Genomic DNA, 25,893 nt, shown 5'->3' with positions numbered 1-25,893 from the left:
TTGTTTGGAGAAATCTGTCCAGAAGTGGTCTTCCTGGAAGAATTGAGGCCAAAGAGCCATATCTTCGACGTGGAAACAAGGCAAAGCAACTCAACAATGCACAAAAACATAGGAACTGGGGTGCAGAAAAATGTCAGCAGGTGCTCTGGACCGACAAGTCAAAATGTTAAATATTTGGCTGTAACAGAAGGCAGTTTGTTCGCGAAGGGCTGGAGAGCAGTACAATAATGAGTGTCTGCAGGCAACAGTGACGCATGGTGGAGGTTCCTTGCAAGATTGAGGCAGCATTTCAGCAAATGGAGTTGGGGTTTGGTCAGGATTAATGGTGTCCTCAATGCTACAAAATACAGACAGGTACTTATCCATCATGCAACACCATCAGGGAGACATCTGATTGGCTCCAAATTTATTCTGCAGCAGGACAACGGCCTCAAACATACAGCGAATGTCATTAAGAACTATCTTCAGTGTAAAGAGGAACAAAGAGTCCTGGAAGTGATGATATGGCCCCCACAGAGCCTTGATCTCAATATCATCGAGTTTGTCTGGGATTACAGAAGGATTTGAGCAATCCTACATCCACAGAAGATCTGTGGTTAGTTCTCCAAGATGTTCCTACAACAACTGTGTGCTAGTGTACCTAGAAGAATTGATGCTGTTTTGTAGGCAAAGGGGGGTCACACCAAATATTAATTTGATTTAGATTTCTCTCCAGTTCATTCACTTTGCATTTTGTTATTTGATAAAAACTATTAACGCTTCTATTTTTGAAAGCATTCTTACTTTGCAGCATTTTTTTCCATACCTAAAACTTTTGCACAGTACACATATACTGTATATATTATATATATATATATATATATATATATATATATATATATATATATATTTCACAAACCATACTTGCAGCTAAGCAAAACGAACAGTTAGACAAAGGGGATAGTTATCCATAATTACAGAAATTAGTCAGCGTGATACTATAGAGATTTTGCATACACTATAAAAATGACACATTTTTATTGTAAAAAGAGATCCTTAAAAAGAGAAGAGAATAGAGCAAATCACCTACAAGTGATATGTACTCTTAAAACACAGGAAGGTCCCCACATATACAACAACCAGTTTCCCGGGCAGCACATAAGATGTAATACAGGATCCATCATCTGGAATGCCTGGGACAGAGTTCTGGATCAGTGTTCATTCCACTACACCTAAAATATACTAGATTACATTTACAAATTATCTCTGCCTGCCCGGGCATTCCCCTTCTTAATAGACAGTTTAGCAGTGCTCCTCCTAGCGCATAGGCAGGAAACGCTGTTTTTTTGTGAGTGTATATGACATCATCGCTATCCAGCACCAATTACTGACCAGATCCCATACCTGTGCTGTGCGTGGTCGAGACGATGCAGGATCCAGAGGTAATATTACACTTTTGCATCAGTGAAAGGGTCACTGTAAGGTAATCTTAACAGTTTCTAAAGCATCAACGGCCCACTGTGGGTATTTGTCCTTGGTCCTGTACATGATCCTCATGAAATCTTGTACAAACTGTGGAAAACTTCCTTGCAGAATGCTGTCCCTCACCGAGCGCATCAGATTCAGCTAGATGAAGAGGGAGAGACCATGAGTTACCTCTTAAGGAGGAGTTTAATCTTCCATAGCCCCTGCATATCTGTGTCACCCAGTGGTAGAAGGGACAGACCCCATGTCACATAGCTCCCTCCTGTCTGTCACCCTGTGGTGGGAGGGACAGACCCCATGTCACATAGCTCCCTCCTGTCTGTGTCATCCTGTGGTGGGAGGGACAGACTTCATGTCACATAATTCCCTCCTGTCTGTGTCATCCTGTGGTGGGAGGGACAGACTTCATGTCACATAGCTCCCTCCTGTCTGTGTCACCCTGTGGTGGGAGGGACAGATCCCATGTCACATAGCTCCCTCCTGTCTGTGTCACCCTGTGGTGGGAGGGACAGACTTCATGTCACATAGCTCCCTCCTGTCTGTGTCACCCTGTGGTGGGAGAGACAGACCCCATATCACATAGCTCCCTCCTGTCTGTGTCACCCTGTGGTGGGAGAGACAGACTCCATGTCATATAGCTCCCTCCTTTCTGTGTCAGCCTGTGGTGGGAGGGACAGGCTCCATGTTACATAGCTCCCTCCTGTCTGTCTCATTCTGTGATCAAAGTTAGTCATAATTTCTGGGCAGTCAATGTCAGACAGCATAAAGTGGGTCCTATTCGTATTTACAGTGTGTTGCTTGCTTCTGGTCCAATAGATCTCTTTGATCTTCCCATCTCAATAACTTACCTGATAGGCAATATTATGGATTGTAATATGATGCATTCCCGCTGTATCATTTTTAAATAAAGCATGAATGTAGGCACGGGAATATCTAGACCGCAAAAGGCATAGGAAAAAGTATTAAAAGAAAGCATAAAAACACTAATATTAAACTTAGTACATTTTTGTTTATTTTGCTGCCAGAAAAAAAGGGTTGCCCAGCATGATCATTTTAGCAATCCAACCTAAAGAACAAGGCTAGTTATAAGTCAGGCAGAGGAGGTGCTACAGCGACTGACTCAAGAAAAACAACAGAACTAGAGGCATATTTTTGTGCCACACTATTATTCCGTAAACTGCACCTGATGCCTCAGTGATATTTCTAGCGGATTAGAAGGTTCAAAATTAGCTGGCTCACAAAATGGCTGCCTCCACTGTGTATATGCTTCAGGTACACACCAATATACTGTAAGGTATTTTTCACAAATTACAAACACAAATGGACCTATCAACTACAAATAGTGGTGGTGGCCATTTTGTGAGCTGGACTTTAATTCTACAAACTGCCTCACTGCATAACCGCTCAAGATGGGTTTAGAAACACATTTTTTGTATAACGTTTTACCTCAGGCACGTGGGGCATTTACAGTCTTTGTCTATAGGTTGGAAGTCTTTGGCAAACTGTTTACTCTTCAGCTGCAGAGAGCCCCAGGGAACCAAAGCGGAGCCAAATCGCTACTCAGAGAACAAGAAAGAGAATTATATTTGGAACCTAAAATAAAAAAGTTATTTGTTTTTTCTATCAAAAAACTTTAAAACAAACCAACATTCACCCAGGCCATTCAAGTCACTAGAAACCAAAGAAATCGCCCAGGGCAGCTACTTTGTGGACTGAATCAATCAATGTATATTAGAGTGCTGACATGCAGGTGGCAGATACATTTCAACATAATATAATATATTATATATATATATATATATATATATATATATATATATATATATACATACATACATACATACATACATATATATATATATATATACATACATACATACATATATACACACACATACACAGTCAGGTGCATAAATATTGGGACATTGACAGAATTTTCATATTTTGGCCTCTATTCACCACCACAATGGCTTTGAAATGAAACAAACACGATGTGCTTTAACTGCAGACTTTCAGATTTAATTTGAGGGTAATTACATCCAAATCAGGTGAAAGGTGTAAGAATTACAACGGTTTCTTTATGTGCCTCCCACTTTTTAAGGGGCCAAAAGTAATGGGACTATCAACTCAAAAGCTATTTCATGGACAGGTGTGGGCTATTCCCTCGTTATTTCATTATCAATTAAGCCGGTAAAAGGTCTGGAGTTGATTCTAGGTGTGACATTTGCATTTGGAATCAGTTGCTGTCGACTCTCAATATGAGATCCAAAGAGCTGTCACTATCAGTGAAGCAAGCCATCATTAGGCTGAAAAATTAAAACAAACCCATCAGAGATAGCTAAAACATTAGGTGTGGCCAAATCAACTGTTGATTCTGTTGTAGTCCTGTCCAGCTACTCATGATAAAAATTACTACACTATATCATCGCTTTTACCTGGGCTTGAATGAGCTCTTCCTAAGGTGATCCAGCAGACGACATCCTGTCCATTCCATCCAGTGGGAAGCCCTGTACCTCTGAGTTTCAGAAAAGCTTTAAAGATTTATTCCTCTGGTACGCACAATTATTTTGAGCACTTACTCTCACCAATCAATAATACTACACTGTCAGGCGCATGTCTTTTTAACCTCCTTTCCAGAATTACTCCAACCGTTGGCCAAACAGAACCCCAAGAAGACTGCTGCCACCTTTTAATCAAGGATCAGTGAGTGTTAATTCAAAGACTAGTGAATTTTCACTTGACTTCATTATTATATTTTCTGCACTACTTTTATTTATTTACTTGAGGAAAACATTTGTTGTGCGCCGTCCCTATACACATTCTCACACACACACACTTTATATATATATATATATATATTTTATCTCTGTTGGCATCTTTCACAGCATGAATGTCACAAAAATGATTCTAATGAACTCTTAATATACAATATACTGACTCTACAGAGATACTTGCTCTAGAATTGGGAAAATGCTCAGCACAGCCTGGTCTGGGTGACAAACAATCATCTTTAGAGATTAGCACAGCACACCTTAATAGACATAACCATTGCTGGACTATAGGGGAATGAGAGTGAGCTTCTAAATCACAAATTGAGTGATAGGGGTTCACATAATCCATGTTCATTGTTGGTTACGGAATGACCATGATGTGATAACAAATTCAGCATCTATCTGGTTTACCTGGAAAGTGTCCAATGAATTCACCAACAGTGTCAGTGGTGCTCACATGAACACGTATGTACACGGGAAAATGTACATAAGCAGTGGCTTTTTGTTTTTCCTTGAAAAAAAGACAAATAATCCCCTAAAGTCACAAATTAATATTATTACTACCACCATTATTACTACCACCATTTATTTATATAGCGCACACATATCACATATTCAGCTGCGCTTTACAGAGAGTGTTTTGGCCATTTACATCAGTGGAGTTTACAATCTATGCTCGCACACTAGGCTTTATTTCTTGTTGGAAGCCAATTAACCTATCAGTATATTTTTGGAGTGTGGGAGGAAACCGGAGCACCCAGAGGAAACCGAAGCAAGCACAGAGAGAATATACAAACTCCACACAGTTAGGGTAATAGTGGGAATCAAATCCATGAACTTAGTGCTGTGAAGCGGTAATGCTAACCATCGCACCGTCTGTGCGGCATTGTAGCAGCTCCCGTACTCTAGACAATTCTTCAGATGCTTATTTTTTTTTATATTGGAGGCATCGTAAACAAAAGAATTGTAATACACATTACATTTTAGATTACAGTACATATACTTGTTTATTATAAACCTGTACAACAATTCCATGTACAATGTGACAAAGTTTAAAGATACTATTTATAGACATTAAAGAAGTCTGCGTTCACAACTGTTGTATTTTTATAATCATAAATTATTACAATAAAAGTTTTATTAAGTCAAAATAAATTGCAATTCAACTCGTTTTACTGGGGACCTGGGGAGAAGAAGCCATTTGACCCCACATCTCATGTTACAGCCATCGAAGGATCTTTTACCGCTAATCTGCAGATGCTTATTTTATTAATTTCCAAAATAATTATACTGATTTATTCCTGTTTCCAGAAGTAGTTATAAAAATTAAAACTAATAAAAACAAGGTGCTGTGTACCACCAGAAAAGAATACTGCATTTGGAATCTCCGCCAATAGAAAGTGGAGCACAGGGACAATTTAAGAGACCCGCTTAACCCCCAGCAACAGTGACTTACGGCTGTCCTCGTGGGGAACACACAGTCAAACATGTCACACCCAAGAGCAACGCAGACCACTAGATCTGTAGCGTACCTGTGGGGGGAGGGGGAAAAAAAAAAACAGTTGATGAAAAAACAAAAACAAAATAGTTCATGACAAAAGGTAGAATCAGAAGAATCAGAAGAGGGACTGAGCTTTGGGGATTAAGAGGCCAATTTATCAATTATTATTTGTGGGATATCCCCTGAAAACGCCCATTCTCTGGCAGTACCCACAAATAGAAAGTATCCTCCAAATATACTGTATGTGTCTCCTGCGGTCTCCAGTTTTCATCCGCAAAACCTGCCCCCATAGAAAGCTATAAGGGCTATTTTCTAACCGAATTTACCAAGCTGGATGGCCCCAGTAGCTAAAGCAATCTGAAAGTGTTGTTCACCATTGTAGCCTAAAGGCTACACTTTACACCGGAAGAGGAATACGTAGAAATGGAGCGTGATCACTAACGTAATCCTCTTTACTTTTACTCATCGCAGGAATGGGTTCCTATCCGAGCCCCCGTCTCTGCATGTGTGATACAATACATGCCGGCAGTAGATCATTTCTTATCGCTGCGAATAGCTGGGTGACATGATTCTCATTGAAAGAATGATTCACGTTTTTGGAGATCCAGGCAGTCCTCCCTATAGATCACATGCAATAAACCGCTCTCATTCTGAGGTTAGGACATCTGGGCAATGTAGTCTTTTCAGTCAATGCATTACCCAACAGATGACAGAAACGTGTATATATTACTGACAGCCTCTGTCGTACTTCCCAGGACTCCTCCGTGCAGGGCAGGACTGTTCTGGTCAGAATGCGGAGAGTTATAGGGATCAGCCTCAGTGAAACAGTGAGAAGATGTAAAAGGACATCACCCAAAGAGCCTACTCTGGTGAGTGGCTCAGCTGGTGAGGATGTGAGTAGAAGACTTAACATTATAAGGCCATGGACATAGAAAGCAAATGCAAGAGATGGAAGGAGTAGAGTATGAACAAGATCCTAGACATTAAAATAAGTGAAGATTTAGATTTATGTGGGAGGGTCAGACAAGACTGATGGAAGGACAGAAAACAGCCCTCAGCTCGTGAAAGAAGAAAAACACTTTACCCAACTCCCATGAGGTAGCGAGGTTTGTCCCTAGGTAAGTAGTCAGTGCTGAGGGTCACCATCCTCCAGAAGTGATCCTTCTCTTCCCCTCCACTCAGACCACCAATGGCAAAGCCAGGGACATCTCGTTTGGTCATCTCTACAAGAATAATGAAGGGTAGTTTGTTTTATCTTCCACCAAGAAATACATTTTGAGATATTTTGCTGAATATCTCTAATATTGAAATGAAAAAGCTTAAATGAGACCCCAGTCCAAATGATAATTAAATTAATACCAATTGGACTGTAAGCCATCACTGGCAGGACCCTCACTCCTTGTTTTCTGCTCATAGCAGTAACGCAGAGACCAATGTGTCTTTGTTCCAGTCTCCCATCGCCACCAGCGACCCTGACCTGTTGTGTACAGGATCAGTAAGTGCTGATCACTCCCTCCTGCCCCCCTCCACAAATTATCATAACTTGATTTTACCAGCCACAATGGGGCATATCCAATTGGGTGCAAGGTGTTCCCCACAAAAATATTTATGGGCATAGCGACCACTTTTCCAATAGGGGAAAAAAATAAAAAAAAACGGTTGCAAATTTTCTTTGGACAAAACCCTGCAGGAAATGTAAGAAAAAAAAACAACAAAATGGGGTACAACATTAGTCAACCATTATTACTGTTTTTACTATCGCAAAGAAAAATAAATTGTTCTTTAAAAATTCAGCAATGGGATGATTTGTGCATTTTTTTTAATCAAAATAATTATAAAAAAAAAACGAAACTTTTTTCATTTTATTACAAAAAAAAAAAAATGTATTTTGGGTTAATTTAGGAAAATTAGAACAATATAAACAATTTTTTCTTTAAATTGCTTTTATTAAATTTGGGGTACATACATTAACTAAAAAGTTCATTTGGGGGTAATTTAAAGTAATTATTGACATAACAACATGTATTCTTTGGACCAATTAGGCTAATTGAAACTTCCAAGTGTCTAATTATTCATTAGAGGAGGTAGGTATGCAAGAAAATAGCAGCGGTAATTCCTATAGAAATTATAGCGACCCGGAAATTGAATATGAAAAACCTTGCTGCCGTGGAAAGGAAACTTCTACTTGATAATTCAGCTCAACTCATAACTTTTTTTTTATTAAAATCTATGAAACAGCTAAAATTTAACTCGTCAACCTATGTTGAAAACTCAAATGATACACAGCTATAGATGTTTCTTACAGTGTTACATTCACTTCTCCCATACACAACACCCTGGGCAAATAGTTATCCTGGCTACTGATGTATAATTATATTGTTAGTCCAAGTACGGTACTGCAACACAAACAAACAAAAGATAATAATTGATGAGAGGATGGTATGTAAATAATTAACTTCTCTACCAACTAAGGGGCCCATTTATTATGCAGTACCGCCCCTGATCGCATTGCAAAATGCGATCCTATCTGCCGGATGTATTATCCGGGACATGCAGGGAGACGGGCTCCGAAAAGAGGCCGTCCCTGCGATGTCTCCGGAGGGCAGTCGGAGCTTCTGCGCATGCGCAGTCCCGCGGACTGCACATGAGCGGCACCCATTGCCGGCGGAGGGATCTGGCAGATCCCTCCGCCGGCTGATATGCGGTAAGTGCCCATAGGAAACAGCGGCTAACGCTATCTTTAGATAGCGTTAGCTGCTGGGGCCAATATCGGGAATGCTTCGCATTCCTGATATTGATACATTCGGCAGCATCGCATCCCCCATAGAAACCTATGGGGGAGGCTGCTGCCGGCGGCAATGGAGGGATCGCAGCAGGTATGCTGCGGTCCCTCCTTCATACATTCGGGGGATACTAAGTATTTGAGGTAAACCCCCGAAAACAGGTGTTTTCGGGGAATTTACCTCAAATGCACTTTGATAAATGGGCCCCTAAGGCTTAACACATACTGTAGCTTCCACCAGTATTACCGATTTTCCACTTCCCTAAGAGGATTCATAGATCCGGTTCCTTACTGGGGTCCCCAGTGTCAACGTACTGAGGCCGGGAATCCCATCAGTTAGGCTTAGGAGATAGAGCTACTACGTCACTGGTGGAAAGAGCAGAGCAAAATACCACAATAATCTCATTGGCAGCAAAGAGAGAGGGGACCACTAATTTGTTCTCCTGAAGGTAGGGGGTCACCATAACAGTAATTCAGAATGTACCAACTCCTAAAACAATTTATATGAAGGACTAACAACTATCAGGGGGGTGGCGGCACAAGTTTACTGCATTGTCCAGAAGACAAACAGAACAAAAGAAAAATTAATAGCAATTATTCGAAAATCATATTTTTAACAGAAAAATTTAATAAAATTACATAGAACCCTTGATTGATAAACCGTAGATACATATTTTATATTTCCATCTTAACCGGTAACATGAACATTATTGGGATGAGCCCAATCACAGATTCTTCTGCTAAGAGAGGAAATTAGAAGCAGATTTATGCAATACCTCAGGTTATGCCTATAACCATTTGACTGGCTTATATTTTTCCAAATATGTCCCCAAAATTGCTGTTTTTTTTATCTTCAGATGATGTAAATAATAGCTATTTAAACCTGATACAGTATAAGTTTATTAAGAAATGTGCAGGTTTGTTAATAAAATTTAACGGATTAGAATCCATTAAATAATTTGATCATTTATTTAAAAAAAATATCAATAATTTGAGACTTTTTTTAATTTATTTTTTTTATAAAGTTAACAAAAAAAAAAAAAGGGGGGTGGGGCGGTAGAGGAGAGGCACCCGTGGCATCTGAGGTGCCAGCCGGGTGGGCTGAGCACCACAGCTAATGGAAGATTAGCTCCAGATGCGACCGTATCAGGGAAAGCCCAGCCTTGCATGGTCATACCCAGTCATACACCAGGAACCAAGTCAGGTGCTGTGTTCTCATTACGCTCTTTCAGACACCAGCTGTGATGTCTTAAATGGTCACCATTGAGCCATGAACGTATTTGCTTTTATTCTCATTACTGTGAACAGAGGAGTCTCTAACCACCAGGAGTAAGACCATGGGCCAAATGTAATAGGGGGAAAGTTTAGAAAAACATCTGGAAGGGAATTTAAATAGCTAGACTTTTTTGAGTCTAAAACCCATGCAAGTTTACATGTTCTCAGACTCTATTACATTGGCAGAGTTTAAAAAGTGTGAGAGTTTAAGCTCTGCTAAACTCTCACATTTTCTAAACTCTCACCCTATGGCCAAATCAGTTGTCAAATACAGGAGGAGTCTCCCACATACAAATATTCCAAAATACAGAATTTTTGTAGTGTGACTGAGATAGTGGCACCTTTGCCTTCTGATTCAGTGTGCACAAACTTTGTTTAATGCACAAAATTACAAAAAAATATGAGATATGGTAAGAACTTACCTTTGTTATCTCTATTTCTACGAAGTCCATAGGGTTCCACAGGATACCTTGGGGTATAGGTGTGACGTCAGTCATCGGGCACCATAGAGTTAAGCTTTCAGCCTCCCAGGATGCACTAGGGTCCCCCTCCTATACCCCGCCCCCGAGCCAAGGCACCTCAGTTAGTTACCAAGCCATAGGCCGGAGGAGGAGAAGGAAGAGAGAGAAAGAAGATCTGGATACACACAAGAATCACACTCTCACCAGAGGGAGACGGAAAAACCGGTGACCAGAATAAAGCCCATCTGCAGCACAGGTGCGACAGGGCGGGAGTCCTGTGGAACCCTATGTACTTCGTAGAAATAGAGATAACAAAGGTAAGTTCTTACCATATCTCATATTTTCTACTTCAGGGTCCATAGGGTATCCACAGGATACCTTGGGGATGTCCCAAAGCAGTATCCTTTAAGGGTGGGGACGCTCCTGTGCTGAAAGGAGAATCCGCCGCCCGAAGGAAGCATCCTGAGAGGCGAAGGTGTCAAACCTGTAATACCTCACGAAGGTATGGACAGAGGACCACGTAGCAGCCTTGCAGATCTGTACTGCAGAGGCACCACGTCGAGCTGCCCACGAAGGACCCACAGACCTAGTGGAATGAGCCTTCAAAGAAGGAGGAGCCGGCAGACCTTCATGAAGATAAGCTTCAGAAATAGCCATACGGATCCAGGCTGCCAAAGTTTGCTTTGAAGCAGGCCAACCCTTTTTACGGCAGCCATAGAGGACAAACAAGGCGTCCGACTTCCTAAATGAAGAAGTGCGGTCAACATAAGTCCTTAAGGCCCGCACAACATAAAAGTGGCCTCACTCACTGAAAGGCCAGGTGAGTTAAAGGCCGGAACAACTATTTCCTCGTTAACATGAAACTGGGAAACAACCTTGGGAAGAAATTCAGGCCGAGTGCGGAGCACTGCCCTGTTTCCATGAAAAATCAAGAAAGGGGGTCTGCAAGAAAGAGCCCCTAAATCAGAAACACATCTGGCCGAAGCAATGGCCAGAAGGAAAACAAACAGTCTTAGCTGTTAGCCATTTAAGATCCACTGAGCCCAGTGGTTCAAACGGCGGTCCCTGGAGAGCCCTCAGGACCACAGCCAAATCCCAAGGCGCCACAGGTGGAACAAAGGGTGGCTGAATGCGTAGAACACCTTGCAGAAAGGTGCGCACATCGGGGATTGTAGCAATCCTACGGTGAAACCAGACAGACAGGGCCGAAACCTGTACCTTCAAAGAAGCAAGGCGAAGCCCATGGTCTAGTCCCGCTTGTAGGAAGGCGAGTATCCGAGACAGACGAAACTCCCACGGTGCATAACCTCTCGGTCGACACCACTGGAAGAACGTATGTCACACGCGATGGTATATCCTCGCGGAAGACGGTTTCCGAGCTCGTAACATGGTACACACTACAGAGCTGGAAAACCCCCTGGACCTCAACATGGCTGTCTCAACAGCCACGCCGTCAAAGACAGCCGAGTCAGGTCCGGGTGAAGACAAGGACCCTGCGACAGAAGGTCCGGTCGTAGCGGCAACCGCAGAGGACTGTCCACGGACAGACCCTGAAGGTCTGAGATTCAGTGCCGTCTGGGCCACGCGGGAGCTATCAACAGGAGCGTCCCTCCTTCCTGTTTGAATTTCCAGATTACCCGTGGAAGAAGGGAAACCGGAGGAAACAGGTAAGCGAACCGGAAAGTCCACCGGACGGACAGAGCATCCACCAGAGACGCCTCTTCGTCTCTTGTGCGAGACCCGTACACAGGCAACTTGTTGTTGTGCCGGGACGCCATGAGGTCGATCTCTGGAAGACCCCATCTGTCCACCAGCAGTTGAAAAACGTCCGGGTGCAGGGACCATTCCCCCGGATGAACGTCCTGGTGACTTAGAAAGTCCGCCTCCCAATTTAGCACTCCCGGGATGAAGACAGCTGATATGGCCGGAAGATTGCGCTCCGCCCATACCAGGATCCGAGACACCTCTACGAGAGCCGCCCGACTTCGGGTTCCTCCTTGCCTGTTTATGTAGGCCACGGTGGTAGCGTTGTCCGACTGGACCTGTACTGGGCGACCCTGGAGAACCCGATGTGCCTGCTGGAGGGCATTGAAGACCGCACGGAGTTCCAAGATATTTATTGGAAGCTCCGCTTCTGTCGGAGTCCACCTGCCCTGGAACAAGTGTGGACCCGAAACTGCTCCCCAGCCCCGAAGACTGGCGTCCGTTGTCAACAGGACCCAGTTTGGTACCCAGAACGGACGTACCTTGCTGAGATGGGTCATCTGCAACCACCAGGCAAGGGACAGGCGAACCTCCGGGGTGAGCACTATCGTCTGGGACTTTAGAGACTAAGGCAGCCCGTTCCACTTGGACAGGATCAGGTGCTGCAGAGGTCTGGAATGAAACTGGGCATATTCCACCATGTCGAACACAGACACCATGGAGCCCAGTAACCTCATCGCCGAGTGTAGAGACACCCGGCGGCTGTGCAGACAACTGCGCACCCTCGACTGTAAAGCAGAGATCTTCTCCCCCGTCACAAAGATCCTTTGCTGTCCCGAGTCCAATAAGGCTCCGAGGTGCAGAATCCGCCGAGACGGGATTAGAGTGGACTTCTGCCAGTTTATTAACCAGCCGTGCCGTTTGCAGTAGCGCAATGGTCAGGTCCAAGTGGCGCAGAAGGAGCTCCGGAGATCCTGCCACTAATAAAAGGTCGTCCAAGTACGGCAACATGCGGACTCCCTGCAGCCGCAGAGAAGCCGCCATGACCGCCATCACCTTGGTGAACACACGTGGTGCTGTCGCCAGGCCAAAAGGTAATGCCCGAAACTGAAAGTGGTCGCTGCGGATTGCAAACCTGAGGAACTGTTGAGGGCGCAAAAGAATAGGGACATGCAGGTAAGCGTCCTGTATGTCCAATGACACCATGTAGTCCCCAGGTTCCAGCGCCAGAATGATGGACCGTAGAGTCTCCATCCGAAACTTCGGCACCCGCAAAGACTTGTTGAGAGCTTTGAGATTGAGAATCGGACGATACGACCCATTTGGTTTCTGCACCAAAAAGAGATTGGAATAGAAACCCTGGCCCCTCTGGGAGAATGGAACATGCACTATAACTCCAGCCTGGAGCATAGTGTGCAAGACCTTCCGCAGCTCCGTGGCCTTGTTCCGGTCTGATGGTAGACCCATGGTGAAAAATCGAGCTGGGGGTCTGTGCCGGAAAGAGAGGGCGTACCCGTGGGAGACCACCTCGAGAACCCAAGTGTCTGTCGTGGTGACCGACCAACACCGGGCGAACTGCAGCAGGCGGCCTCCCTTCTTGGGACCAGCCTGTCGCGGAAAAGACTGTGGTTTGGGCCTGCCCTGGGCCCTAGAAGACCGAAAGGACGATGGTCCTGAACCAGAAGGAACAGCGGCCGACGGGAGACATGCCGATTTGGCTGCCGCCAGCGTGGCCGCAATCTTGTCCAGAACTGGACCGAAGAGAACTTCTCCGTTAAAGGGCAACGCCTCCAAACCCTTTTTGGAATCAGCGTCCACCTTCCAGGATCGCAACCACAAGGTGCGACAAGCAGCCACCGCTGCTGAAGAAATTCGAGACACCAGGGTACTAATGTCTAAGGCCGCCTCGTTGATATAAGTGGCCGAATCACGGAGATTACCAATCAACTCCGTCTGTTCGGCCGGACAGTCGGAATCAAAGGACGTCTCCAATGAATCCGCCCAGCGCGCCGTCGCTCTGGCAACCCAGCAAATGGCCATAGCCGGCCGCGCTGCCCCCCCCGCAAGGGAATAAGCGGACTTCAGGCAGATCTCCACCTTGCGGTCCGTAGCATCCTTAAGGGAGGACATGGATGGCATCGGCAATGTGGCACTACGGACAAGACGTGTCACATGAGAATCCACCTGTGGAGGGGATTCCCACTTAGAAAAATAATTATCCGCGAACGGATAAGCCACCGCCAGGCGCCTCTGCGGCTGGTATCGCTTGCCAGGCTGTTTCCACGCCTCTTCTAAATGGTCCACTAACTGACCCGAAAGAGGAAAGACTGTGGCGTCACCCTTCACATCCTTAAAAAAGGCATACTTGGATTTGGCAGCTGGGGGAACTTCGTCCTCAATCACCAAGGCTGTGCGGACAGCCCGAATAAGTCCAGGAATATACACCTTGGACCTAGCGTCAGCGTCCTTAGTATGGAGAGGTTCCTGATCGTAAGGATCCAGAATCTCCCCATCATCAGACGTCCCTTCGTCATCCTCATAAGGAGCCGACAGAGACGCCACCGGCCGTTTATGTTGCCGCATCACAGCCTCCCCCTGCAACACATCCGACAAGTGCTGTACAGAACTCGTCAGGGAGTTAACCCACGCCGGCTCCTGAGAAACCGGGAGAGGGGAAATAGGGAGACTGTGGGGTACCACCAATTGTCTTGGGAAACCCTGCATGGGTGACGACACCACTGATTGCTGGGACAAACCCATCTGCGTAAACGCGGGTTGCGGAGCTAACTGGCCCACTAAGGTTGTAAGCGCCTGAGCGAAACAAGCCCAGGGCAGCTCCTGTACCGGTGCTGTAACCGTAATAGGCCGCGCCATAGACAAACACTGCCGGCAGAGGCCCTCCGCGCTACCCTCCCCCTCCGCTAAAGGTACTTTACACGTAGTACACTGTAGCCGAAGAGGAAAATCACTTTCAGACATGATGGCACAAAGTATGTGACCCCTCTCACCAATTGTTTTTGAAAAAGGCGAGAGACCACCCTGCAGTACCGCACCGCAAGGGCTTAGCAGAAAGAACAGGGACAGTAATAAAGCTGACAGTCAGAATAGAAGATACAGGCAGCAGCGCTAGCACAGTCACATACAATGTAAAGAAAATCAATTCCTGCACTAACCAGCGCTGACAAATCAACTACACAGACACAGAGTCTGGTAGGACACAGCGCTGCATACACAGACCTGACCACAGCGGAGGAGAGGTATGCGGGGGGACCCAGACCACGATGCCTCCGTCCAGGCTTCCAGCAGCGTTCACCATGCGTTCTGGAAGATGGCCGCCGAGGAGCAGAGAGGAGGCTGGCCTGGGGGAGGAGCGCTGCCACAGGGCCAGTTGGCGTGTTGCAGAGAGGGCTGTGTGCAGCGGGGGAGGCGCCGGCTGTGAGACAGGGAAGGCGCGCTCCCCTGGCATGCATTTAACCCCTGGGAAGCCGCAGCGCTACCGCTCTGCTGCGGTCCGCTGTCCCAGGGGGGTAGTGGAAGCGCAGGTTATATACCTGGCTCCACGCTGCAGCCAGTCCCCAGGGAGCCCCCTGCCTGGGGACTCTGGACCATGTAACAGCGGGGACCCACCACGGGACCCCTGTGCTTACCTTGCTGTCCCCCTTGATTCCGGCCATGGTCCGGAACATCTGGGGTCACCGCTAGCTGTGACCCCAGATGCTCACCAGCTTCCCCGTACCGGCGTTCTGGTAGCGGCGGGGGTGTAGGGAAGACAGCATGGACGTCAGGACTGACTGTCCATGCTGTACATCCAGATGTGCAGCCACAGCTGCATGCAGGAAAACTTCAGGGGCTCTTCTTAGCCCCTACTCCAACAGGTGCACCAGACTCCGGCCGGGCACCAAACTAAACTGAGGTGCCTTGGCTCGGGGGCGGGGTATAGGAGGAGGACCCTAGTGCATCCTGGGAGGCTGAAAGCTTAACTCTATGGTGCCCGATGACTGACGTCACACCTATACCCCAAGGTATCCTGTGGATACCCTATGGACCCTGAAGTAGAAATATTGTATAAAATTACCTTCAGGCGATGTGTTTAAATTGTCCCATTCCCGAGATATCTCATTTTGGTATGCACATATTCCAAAATATGGAAAAACCTGATATCCAAAATACTTCTGGTCCCGAGCATTTTGGATATGGGAGACTCAGCCTGTACTCTTTGAAAATATATTGAATGAACTGTGAAAAAAATTATAAAATTGAGCTGTGCAATATATTTAATTAAAAACAAATACAGGATTTTTTTGCCTGGAATTGTGCAAACATATCTTGAAAGGGAGAGTGACGTTTGTATAAGGTACATGTAAACTGTGGGACACCTCTTCCTGCTGGTTTGTGATGTACAGGTGGACATACCTTCCAGACAGCTCTTTCGAAGTTCAGCATCAAGACCCCCTTGAATGATGGCAAACAGATTCTGTTTCTCTGGGTTTCCATTGGCAGCGATGCAACGGTCCAACCAGCGAATGGATCTAATGTACGGAAGTGGTAGAGGTGTAGGTAAAACATCAAACAGATCCTGCATGGTCATATGGATAAGAGAAGACTTGTGCGGCCTGACCTGTGCATGGCTTCCTCCACGCGGGGCCCAGAGATGGTGCTGCTCACTACATCATCCAACTGCATCATGATATCAGAGCCTGAGCGAGGAGAGCAAGACAATGCAGGATGCTACTAACATCTGTATGTGATCTAATCAGTATAAACTGCAGGTATGACAATGAGCCATTTCTGCCGTGACCACAATAAGGAGCGGTCAGGTGAGGCAGAGCCTTTCCTGTCATACTTAGGTAGACTCCAGAGTTTTGACTATAAAAATAAGGAATATTTAAAGAAAATATTATAAATATCTTCTTTGTATATTCTAATCATTTTATAGTCAAAACTCTGAAGCAAAAAGTGTATGGCAGGTGAGGCACTGCCTCCCGTCTACCTTTTCCGCACATCCCTGATCATAACACACCAAATTTCCAGCACTATATACTGCTGCACCTTTGTATAATGCCCACATGAACCCTCGGGTTCATATATGTATCTGTAAATCTGGCTCCGATTTTAGCCAGTGCCTCCCCAGCCATTTACCTCACGTCATTGAGGAGGAAATAGTCACGTGCCTCTTTACATACGACTCTAAAATGAATCATAGCATTGCCCTTGGGTATGACACTGAGGAGCAGCAGAACAATTAAGCGAGCAAAGCAAATCTGTGATATCACTAAAGGCTGTGAAAATAAACAATGCAAACTGGATGATAAAAATAGAAAAAAACATAGCTGGAAAGTATAAACTATAAAGATATAAATGTATTCAGTAGAAGTTGCTGGAACCAATGTAGAAACCAATCAATTAATCTAAAAGTGGACAGTCCTATTAAAGACCTCATTCTATTTATTTTCCAATAACCACAGCTGTGTACTACAGCTGTATCTTGAGTACAGGAAGTAACACTTACCGAGCGCATTCTGGATTTCAATAGACTTCTCTGGGGTGAGAAGGATCTCTTTGCCATTGTATGGAGATGTGAAGTGCACCCCCTCTTCTGTTACCTTGGAGAGTTCCACCAAGGACACCATCTGAAAGCCTCCACTGTCCTAATACAGACATAACAAACCCATTGTTATCAGAGTGTTTTCATGGAACATTTACAGGAACAAACAATTCTGAAAGTGTTTCCAAACTTACTGTAAGAAGATTCCGATCCCAGTTCATGAAACCATGCAGACCATTCACCTTCTTCATTATTTCCGGACCCTACAAAGAAATAAAGCAAAAACATTCACATGTAAACAAACCCAAAAGAGCTCCAATGTGCATATAATGCCAGGTCCACCTACTCAACATCTGGATTTCTTTTATTGTCCCTAATCTTGATTAATGCAACAACACTGTTGAATAAACTTGATATCTACTGGTGATCTGGTCAATATCTCAGCACATGGAATGCCGGCGCCGGCATCCCAAAGGTAAGTAGCGGGGTTAGGGTTTAGGGCTAGGTACTAGGGCGAGGTTTAGGCACTGGGGAGGAAGGGTTAGGATACCTAATCGACAGGTATCTGTATCCTAACCCTATCAGGATGCCAGCATCAGGATTTTGTCTGCCGGCATCCCGTACCTAACCCATCTACTGCAGCTAGGGGCCCATTTACCAGTGATGCTTTTGCAATGCGATCAGGGCATGCCAGTAACGCCCCTGATCGCATTGCAAAAAGCAATCCTATTGGCCGGATGTATCATCCGGGACATGTAGGGACACAGGCTCTGAAAGGAGCCCGTCCCTACGATGTCTCTGGAGAGCTGCCGGCCAGTGCAGGAGGTGGTGCGCATGTACATGAACATCTGCCATAGCCGGGGAGGGTTCCGGAGGATCCCTCCGACGGCTAATAGTGCACGGTGTAGCCCATAGGCTATAGCAGCTAACGTCATCTTCAGATGGCGTTAGCTGCGGGGGCCAATATCTGGAATGCATCACATTCCGGATATTGGTAAATTTGGCAGCATTGCATCCCCCATAGAAACCTATGGGGGAGGCGGCTGCCAGCGGCAATGGAGGGATCACATTGCTGCGGTCCCTCCTTCATACATACGGGGGATACTTAGTATTTGAGGTAATCCCCCGAAAATGGGTGTTTTCTGGATTTTACCTCAGATACACTTGGATAAATGGGCCCAATAGTGAGAGAATTCCTGATGTTATGGAACAGACCCCTTTCTCTAAAGCTGGGTACACACTATGCGATCCATCTTGTGATATCAATCCAACGCGTATCAGAACGATATAACGTGCGTATCGTATAGTATGTATGCGAGTCGTCCATCGCACCGTTCCATCTACTGTGCTGCACAACAGATGGGACGATGCAATGTTGCTAAATGATACATGGAACGACACACTGCTCCATCATACACTGCTCTGCGCAGTGTCATGTGTACGGTTGGCACGATGTCAAGTCGGTTGGGAACACAATCATATAGTGAACACCCAGCTGAACGATAACATTGAACATGACTCATATTCCAACACCAGCCGGGCAGCCATCAGGAAAGCTGGAAGTTATAGTTCAGCAAAAAGCATAGTGATCAGAAATGTTGAGACTTATAGTTCAGCAAAATGCAGGCAGCATACAGGAATGCTGGGACTTACAGTACGACAACAACCAGACAGCAATCAGTGAGCACTGGACTTATAGTCCAACAACCTCTCACAGCTTCCCTAATCCTGGTCCTAGTTCACTTGACCTTTCGCGTCTTACCGGCCTCATCCCCAGGTGATAAGTGTTCCCCAGGCAGATCTCACAGCCCAGGTCCCGCAGCTGATCGGCGGTGATCCCTTTCATGGTCCCCTGCGTTCCTACCGGCATAAACACCGGCGTCTTCACAAGCCCGTGCGGTAACATTAAGTCGCAGGCCCGGGCTTTCGTTACCGGACACTCTGCCAGTACCCGGTGCAGTAACGCGTGTCCTTTGGGCGCCGCCATCGTGCCACTGACAGCCGGAAATGACATCAGACGTCCCATAGCCATAGCAACGGTAAAATCGCGGGCGGATCAGGTGGAATTTTTTTTTTTTTTATAAACAACTTTAGTGAACATGTTCAACGTCCATTATGTTTCTCTTAAATCAACTATATTACATTTAGTTATTTGAGTAATCAAATGTACACCAAGGTTAGGCACGAAAAACATTTGCAAGGTTATGCTGTCACTTTCTACACATACTTGCCAACACTCCCTGATTGTCATGGAGGCTCCCTGAAATAGTAGCAATCTCCCTGACTCCCTGAAGAATCTAGCAATCTCCATGATTGCACCTTACCCCCATGATGCTGTTATATAATTGGGGGAAAAAAAAGAAATCAGAGATATATACATTCAAATGTTATAAGTAGTACAACTTCCCTGCATTGGTTATAATAAGGCACAATGATCCAGGGGCGTAACTAGGGTAGTGTGACTAGTGCCATGGCACAGGGCACCGCAGGGCAGGGGGCACTGTTTGGACCTGTCAGTTTTCCTGTTTATTATCATTCTCACTTGTAGCTTCCTCTTCTTTTATCCCCAGCATCTCCCGACCTCCCTTATCTCTTCCCTGGCCCTTCCCCATGAGGCCATGGCCCTATTTCAGGTGCACTGTCTCATGCCCCTATTTAAAAATACGATCTGATGCGTGCTCCCGCCGCTGTTCTATAGTATCTTATGATCAGATGTGTAGCCCATATCATATGTCGTACTTGTATGGAGATCGTGCCGTGTATTTACACATTTGATGCATCGTGTGTCCGACCGGCGTCATTTAAATCTATTATCATCACATGTTTTTGGTGAGGCACACGATCGATCGTATCACGGTCAGTCGTATAGGGGCGAGTGATCGTATGTCAGATCGTATTTACATTGTGTGTCAAAAAAGCACCAAATCGTACGGCCGGAACTGCCAGGGAGCTGCCGGGGAGTTCAAGGGAAAACGTATGATCAATCGCATCTTATGCTGGTCGTACTAGTGTATGGCCAGCTTTAGCGTGTTTTCAAGAACAAGTAAATCTTACTAACTGCTTTGGGGCTAATTTACATTTGGATGTAAGTCAGGTTTATGACACGCCTCTCAGATGTAGCAGTACACGCCCACTTTACCACTGCACTCATAGGTGCTGCTTTCACAATCTACCTGAAATGCTTTTTAAAAAGTAGGCAAGTATGGTTCTACAACAGCTGGACAGCCTAGCTACGGTCAGTGACATCACTAGGGAGTTTGTGTGTGTGGGGGAGTGCAGTCCGCACTGGGTGACACCATCCGAGAAGGGTAAACCCAAAATAGCAGAGCTGCTCTACTATTATGGTGTCACCACCTTGGATGTTGTCACCAAGCAGCGCTACAGCTGTGATGGTTTCACGCGTCATCCACACTGTGCTGGGAGGGGCTGAGAGCTCCCCTAAAATTGCACACATTAGGGGAGTTAAATTTGGGCCCGAAAAATGGGGTGGTATTGTGGGAAGAATGTGTGGCCCCTTTTCATCAGTGAGGCTCCTCCCCTTACAGTGGAACTATCATTTTTCGGAGTTATGAACTGTGACTTTAGCGTGCACTGTGCGCGCATAAAAAAGAGGGAATGGTCTCGCAGCTATATGCATGGATCCTAGTTAAGGGACATTGTTTTGTGGTAAATTCTGTACCCAAGATTCACCTATGTTTGTCATGCTGTGGGCATATCCACTTTGCCCAGTCCTATGGTAGCTGTTGGGCATCTATCCCTCTATACACTGAATGAATGGCATATGTTCACCACTTGCTCTGCTAAGCAAAGCAGCTGGTGAGAAGGGGCCTCCCGACGTCCTCACCTCCAATGCCATGACACTGGGGCCCTCGGATAGGACGGCGGGACAGTGCACGAAAAGTAGGACTCTCCTGCTAAAATTGGGATGGTTGGAAGGTATGTGGGCCGGATTCAGAGGTGGACGCTAATGCCCCTTCTACGTGGGAAGCAGTAAGCTTGTGGGACGACAGGACAGTCCCCAAAAAGTTTTACTATCTTGTTCAAAGCGGACAGTTGCGGTTTTGGGTTTGGCAAAACCATCCTCAAATGTTATGGTTTTGGCAATATGGTCCGGTTTCAGTTTTTGTTTTTGAACTACTAATTGATAAAAAACGCTAAAATCATGTAATTTGGACTTTTTACATGCAATCCAATACCCAAGATCCAATATTTAGATCTGAGATGCAAACTTCTGGGTATACCTGAGCTGGGAATCGGTTGTACTCAGGACACCAAGGGGCTTCCGAACCAGGGCTCGGTTCGCCTCAGAAACCAAAGGTTTGTATGTGTTCGGTCTTCAAAAAGCCGAGATCAAGTTTTGAGATCCGAATTTACAGGTAGACCCAAACATGGTCATAGAGAGCTGTCCTGGGGAAGGGGCGTGGCCTAATCATGGGAGGCGTGGCCACGACCCCTTAGAATCAAAGAAAAACAAAAAACCTTTTTGCACGCTGGGGAGAGGGGGTGCTGTGAGTCCCTCAGCGCAGCGCAAATCCATAGGGGGACATGATCAATGTGATTGCACCCTCCCACAGTTAGCGTGTCTCCCATTGCAGCCCAGTACACAGCAGCTCTCTGGAGCCCCACACATTGGTGCTGGAGTAGCAGCCCAAATCACCAGGAAAATGGCCCTGCACCCATTTTCCCAGATATTTGCGCATGCACAATAGAGACATCTCCAGGGCGCCATGTTACCGGAGACCAGTGTCTACTGCTCCACAGAGAGCAGGGGATCCACATGGAGTAGTGTGCACATGGGCTTCTCTCTTAAGCCGCCCCTGTGCGGTAATACAAGTAGTATGACACAGTTAATACAAGGAGTATGACACAAGTAAGTAATACTAGGAGTATGACACAAGTAAGTAATACAAGGAGTATGACTCTAAGGATAATCCATATATTTTAAACATTTTTATTAAGTGCTGATATTGTTAGAGAGGAGCACTCTGCGCAGCCTATGTCTGCAGCCAAGGAGTACTAGGACCCAGTGGCTCTCTGACCTCCGAAATCCACTACTGTGCATGCTAGGCTACATCTTTCTCCTGTAGTGTCCTATGTGGACGTGCCCATGAGCTACTCCTCTATATAGAGGACATACAAGTCTGCCACAGAGACCCCTGTATCACCACCCCTCAGTACAGGGAGCATCCTACTTAAGCCTACAGGGTGTATGTGCCTACATCACCCAGCTCACTCAAACTCTATACACTCCAGGCTTTGTCTGACACACCACTCAAATCCTGTACCTGTGTTTAACCCTGTATCCTTCACTACCTGTTTCTATCTGGATAATAAACCAACAACTTGGTTAAGCTCTGCTGTGTAGACTAGCCCCCATTTGCCCACCCAGTGAGGACCTCTCACTCCAGCACCTTTGCATACTCTGCCAAGCTCTGCCAATAGATATATCATAGTATTGTTTAGCCACTTGTACACCTTTATCTGCGTCTACCACACAATTTATATTGGACCTGGTTCAGAGTACACACAGACCCGGTTGTGGCTGCATCTGTTGGCGATCGCATGCCTGTGACTTTATGCAAATTCCACTACAAAGTCCTCCCATGGTGTACATCCATGCATATGAATTCGTAGTGTTCATTCTAGCACCCTGCTCCTGTCACAACCCGTGCAGTTCCTCTTTCCTTCCTGGGGTGTCGCTCTGTGCTCTGGTGCTTCAAGCACACTCGGGTCTGTATCTCAGCAGTTTGTTGCATCAGCAGTGTGTGCTAGAAGCACCAGAGCAGAGAGTGACACCCCAGACATGAAAGAAGAATTGCACAGGTTGTGACAGGTGCAGGGTGCTAGAATGAACACTAAATGTGCAAGGGCTGAGATACCCACTTTCAGCATCCGTACATGCTGCAATACTGCCGGATGCATCTTTAGATGCCACCATCGGTCAAACAATTAAAACTTGCATCAGCCCTATGACAGGTGCAGGTTCACCATCTGAGTAAGGCCTCGAAAGTGAGCGATTGAGCATCTGAGTAAGCAAACACTACAACAACACGCCCGCAACACTCCCATAATGCGCCCATAAGATGGAACATCTCCATTCGTCTGTTTAGCCACCTTCCAGTCACCGCCCAGGAACGTCCAGTACATGTCTAATACCATGTGTGTCAATTGCATCAGTGCCTTTGTGCGTACACCTTGAAGATTTTGAGGATTTTGTGCACATGCAGTAGCAAAAAAATTGCTCAACATCGGCATTGTGAGCAACTCAGGGTCAGTCCCATTGTCTCTGTATGTCACCGTTTTTATGCAGATTCTCTATTTATTAGTTACAACTGTAAGTACATTTTTAAAGTTTTACATGTATCTGAAAGGAAATTTCTACTTCATACCCTCTTCAGTTAAGCTAAGATGAACAGAGTTACAGTAAACGTTTTGAGTAAATAGTGGAATAAACTTCTCTACGATAATCTATTTTATTAGATATGTTCTCCAGTTCATTAAACTTGTATTACTAATGCTGATCATACACTATACAATTATCTCTAAAGATAACTAAATAGTGGTGCGCTAATATTAAAGATAATTAAACACACTAAAATTGCATTGACAGGGCAGAATTTAAACCAAGACGCCAATATTGTACACAATGTACTTTATATTAGAGACAAATATCAAATGACAATATACAAATAAATATAAAACAAATAAACACACATAAAATATGCATAAGAAATATATAGACCACAATTCGGATCCTCATATATCTGTACTTGGACCTAGCATCTTGTCTATAGTGCCACAATGATATATTAATTTTTAAATCACTTAGTTCTCACCAGACTTGCAAATATAGGGAAGTCCTTTTAATAGTCCCACGGACCAATTTTCTCCAGTTATAGTAATAGCAAGGGACATTCGCAGTGACAGTCCTTTAATATAAAGAACTTTTAATGTAGATAATCCCAATCAGCCCGCACATATATATATAAAAGGCTCCGGTTTTGATGGTATAAAGAGGCTCCAATAAAGTCAACCTGTGACCGCCTCTCTTCAGCCGCTTGTATACTCCAAGTGTTGGAGATCTGTCTCTGTTGGACTTCCGAGCGACCGGCTTCAATAGTATGCAGAGGCACTAATTTAGTCAGCCTGTGACCACCTTTCTCTTGCCGCCTGTGTGCTCCTAGTCCTGGAGGTCCATCTCTGTTTGTTTACACACGGCTCACTGTATCCATGTAACAGGACTTCCAATTGAAGTAAGACCATGTCTGGTAAGGAAAAGTGACACAAAAGCAGGTATCTCTGACGTGTTTCGCTTCTACCTATGGAAGCTTTATCAAAGAGTATGGATACCCATGGCTCCGGATTTCTCCTTTTTAAACCTGTTTAATTGAATAATGATTGGCACAAATCTTTACACCTGCTCAAACAGGTGTCTCTAGTGGTCATTAATCACATCAAAAATCCCATTTAAAACAATAAAAACAAAATTATACATCTTTAATATCTATACCCATAGTATTAAATGATTATAAATCAAATTATAGAAAGTATAAAAATAAAAATGAGAGAGTCTGGCTAAAAACATATATTCAAGTAAAGCTAATTAAGGATTGAGAGATGTATTGACTATTTGACTGTTTGGTACCTATAAGATGATAGTGTAGAGATAAGAAAATCTGATCTGGAAAATCTGTGTCTCTGAAGACCGGGGTTTGAATCCCGGTATAGGATTGATTCAATATGATTTTTATACATATAGAGATACATATATACTTTTTATTTCTATAATTTGATTTATAATCATTTAATACTATGGGTATAGATTTAAAAGATGCATAATTTTGAATATAAAGTGATTAACCTTGACGCCAATAACTTGTTGTTTTTATTGTTTTAAATGGGATTTTTTATGTGATTAATGACCACTAGAGACAACTGTTTGAGCAGGTGTAAAGATTTGTGCCAATCATTATTCAATTAAACAGGTTTAAAAAGGAGAAATCCGGAGCCATGGGTATCCATACTCTTTGATAAAGCATCCATGGGTAGAAGCGAAACGCGTCAGTTACACCTGCTTTTGTGTCACTTTTCCTTACCAGACATGGTCTTACTTCAATTGGAAGTCCTGTTACATTGATACAGTGAGCCGTGTGTAAACAAACAGAGACGGACCTCCAGGACTAGGAGCACACGGGCGGCAAGAGAAAGGTGGTCACAGGCTGACTAAATTAGTGCCTCTGCATACTATTGAAGCCGGTCGCTCGGAAGTCCAACGGAGACAAATCTCCAACACTTGGAGTATACAAGCGGCTGAAGAGAGGCGGTCACAGGTTGACTTTATTGGAGCCTCTTTATACCATCAAAACCGGAACCCTTTTATATATATGTGT

At 45.0% G+C, this 25,893-nt stretch overlaps 1 protein-coding gene across 4 annotated transcripts; it reads right to left on the bottom strand.

Annotated features, from left to right (window-relative positions):
• Nucleotides 1-1,000: 1,000 nt before the first annotated feature.
• QTRT1 (queuine tRNA-ribosyltransferase catalytic subunit 1) lies at nucleotides 1,001-19,535 on the bottom strand. 4 transcript variants are annotated; one of them, XM_088479043.1, is made up of 10 exons: nucleotides 19,266-19,535; nucleotides 17,698-17,766; nucleotides 17,468-17,606; nucleotides 16,577-16,655; nucleotides 16,372-16,487; nucleotides 6,821-6,959; nucleotides 5,692-5,767; nucleotides 2,911-3,020; nucleotides 2,313-2,397; nucleotides 1,001-1,605 (listed from the first exon to the last, which is right to left on the bottom strand). In XM_088479043.1, exons 1-10 carry the CDS (start codon nucleotides 19,533-19,535, stop codon nucleotides 1,453-1,455), a joined length of 1,236 nt encoding a protein of 411 aa, XP_088335169.1. In that variant the 3' UTR covers nucleotides 1,001-1,452. The 4 variants fall into 4 exon arrangements, 2 of the variants coding, with proteins under 2 accessions (XP_088335169.1, XP_088335170.1); XR_015879314.1 differs by lacking the exon at nucleotides 1,001-1,605 and adding an exon at nucleotides 4,647-4,746 and having other exon boundaries at nucleotides 19,266-19,506; XR_015879315.1 differs by lacking the exons at nucleotides 1,001-1,605; nucleotides 2,313-2,397 and adding exons at nucleotides 3,900-4,150; nucleotides 4,647-4,746 and having other exon boundaries at nucleotides 2,937-3,020; nucleotides 19,266-19,506.
• Between the last annotated feature and the right edge of the window lie 6,358 nt (nucleotides 19,536-25,893).

This window comes from Taudactylus pleione, unplaced genomic scaffold (genome assembly GCF_031769625.1).
Source record: "Taudactylus pleione unplaced genomic scaffold, aTauple2 ptg000226l, whole genome shotgun sequence".
Taxonomy (NCBI): domain Eukaryota; kingdom Metazoa; phylum Chordata; class Amphibia; order Anura; family Myobatrachidae; genus Taudactylus; species Taudactylus pleione.
This window is presented reverse-complemented; position numbering and strand designations above follow the sequence as displayed.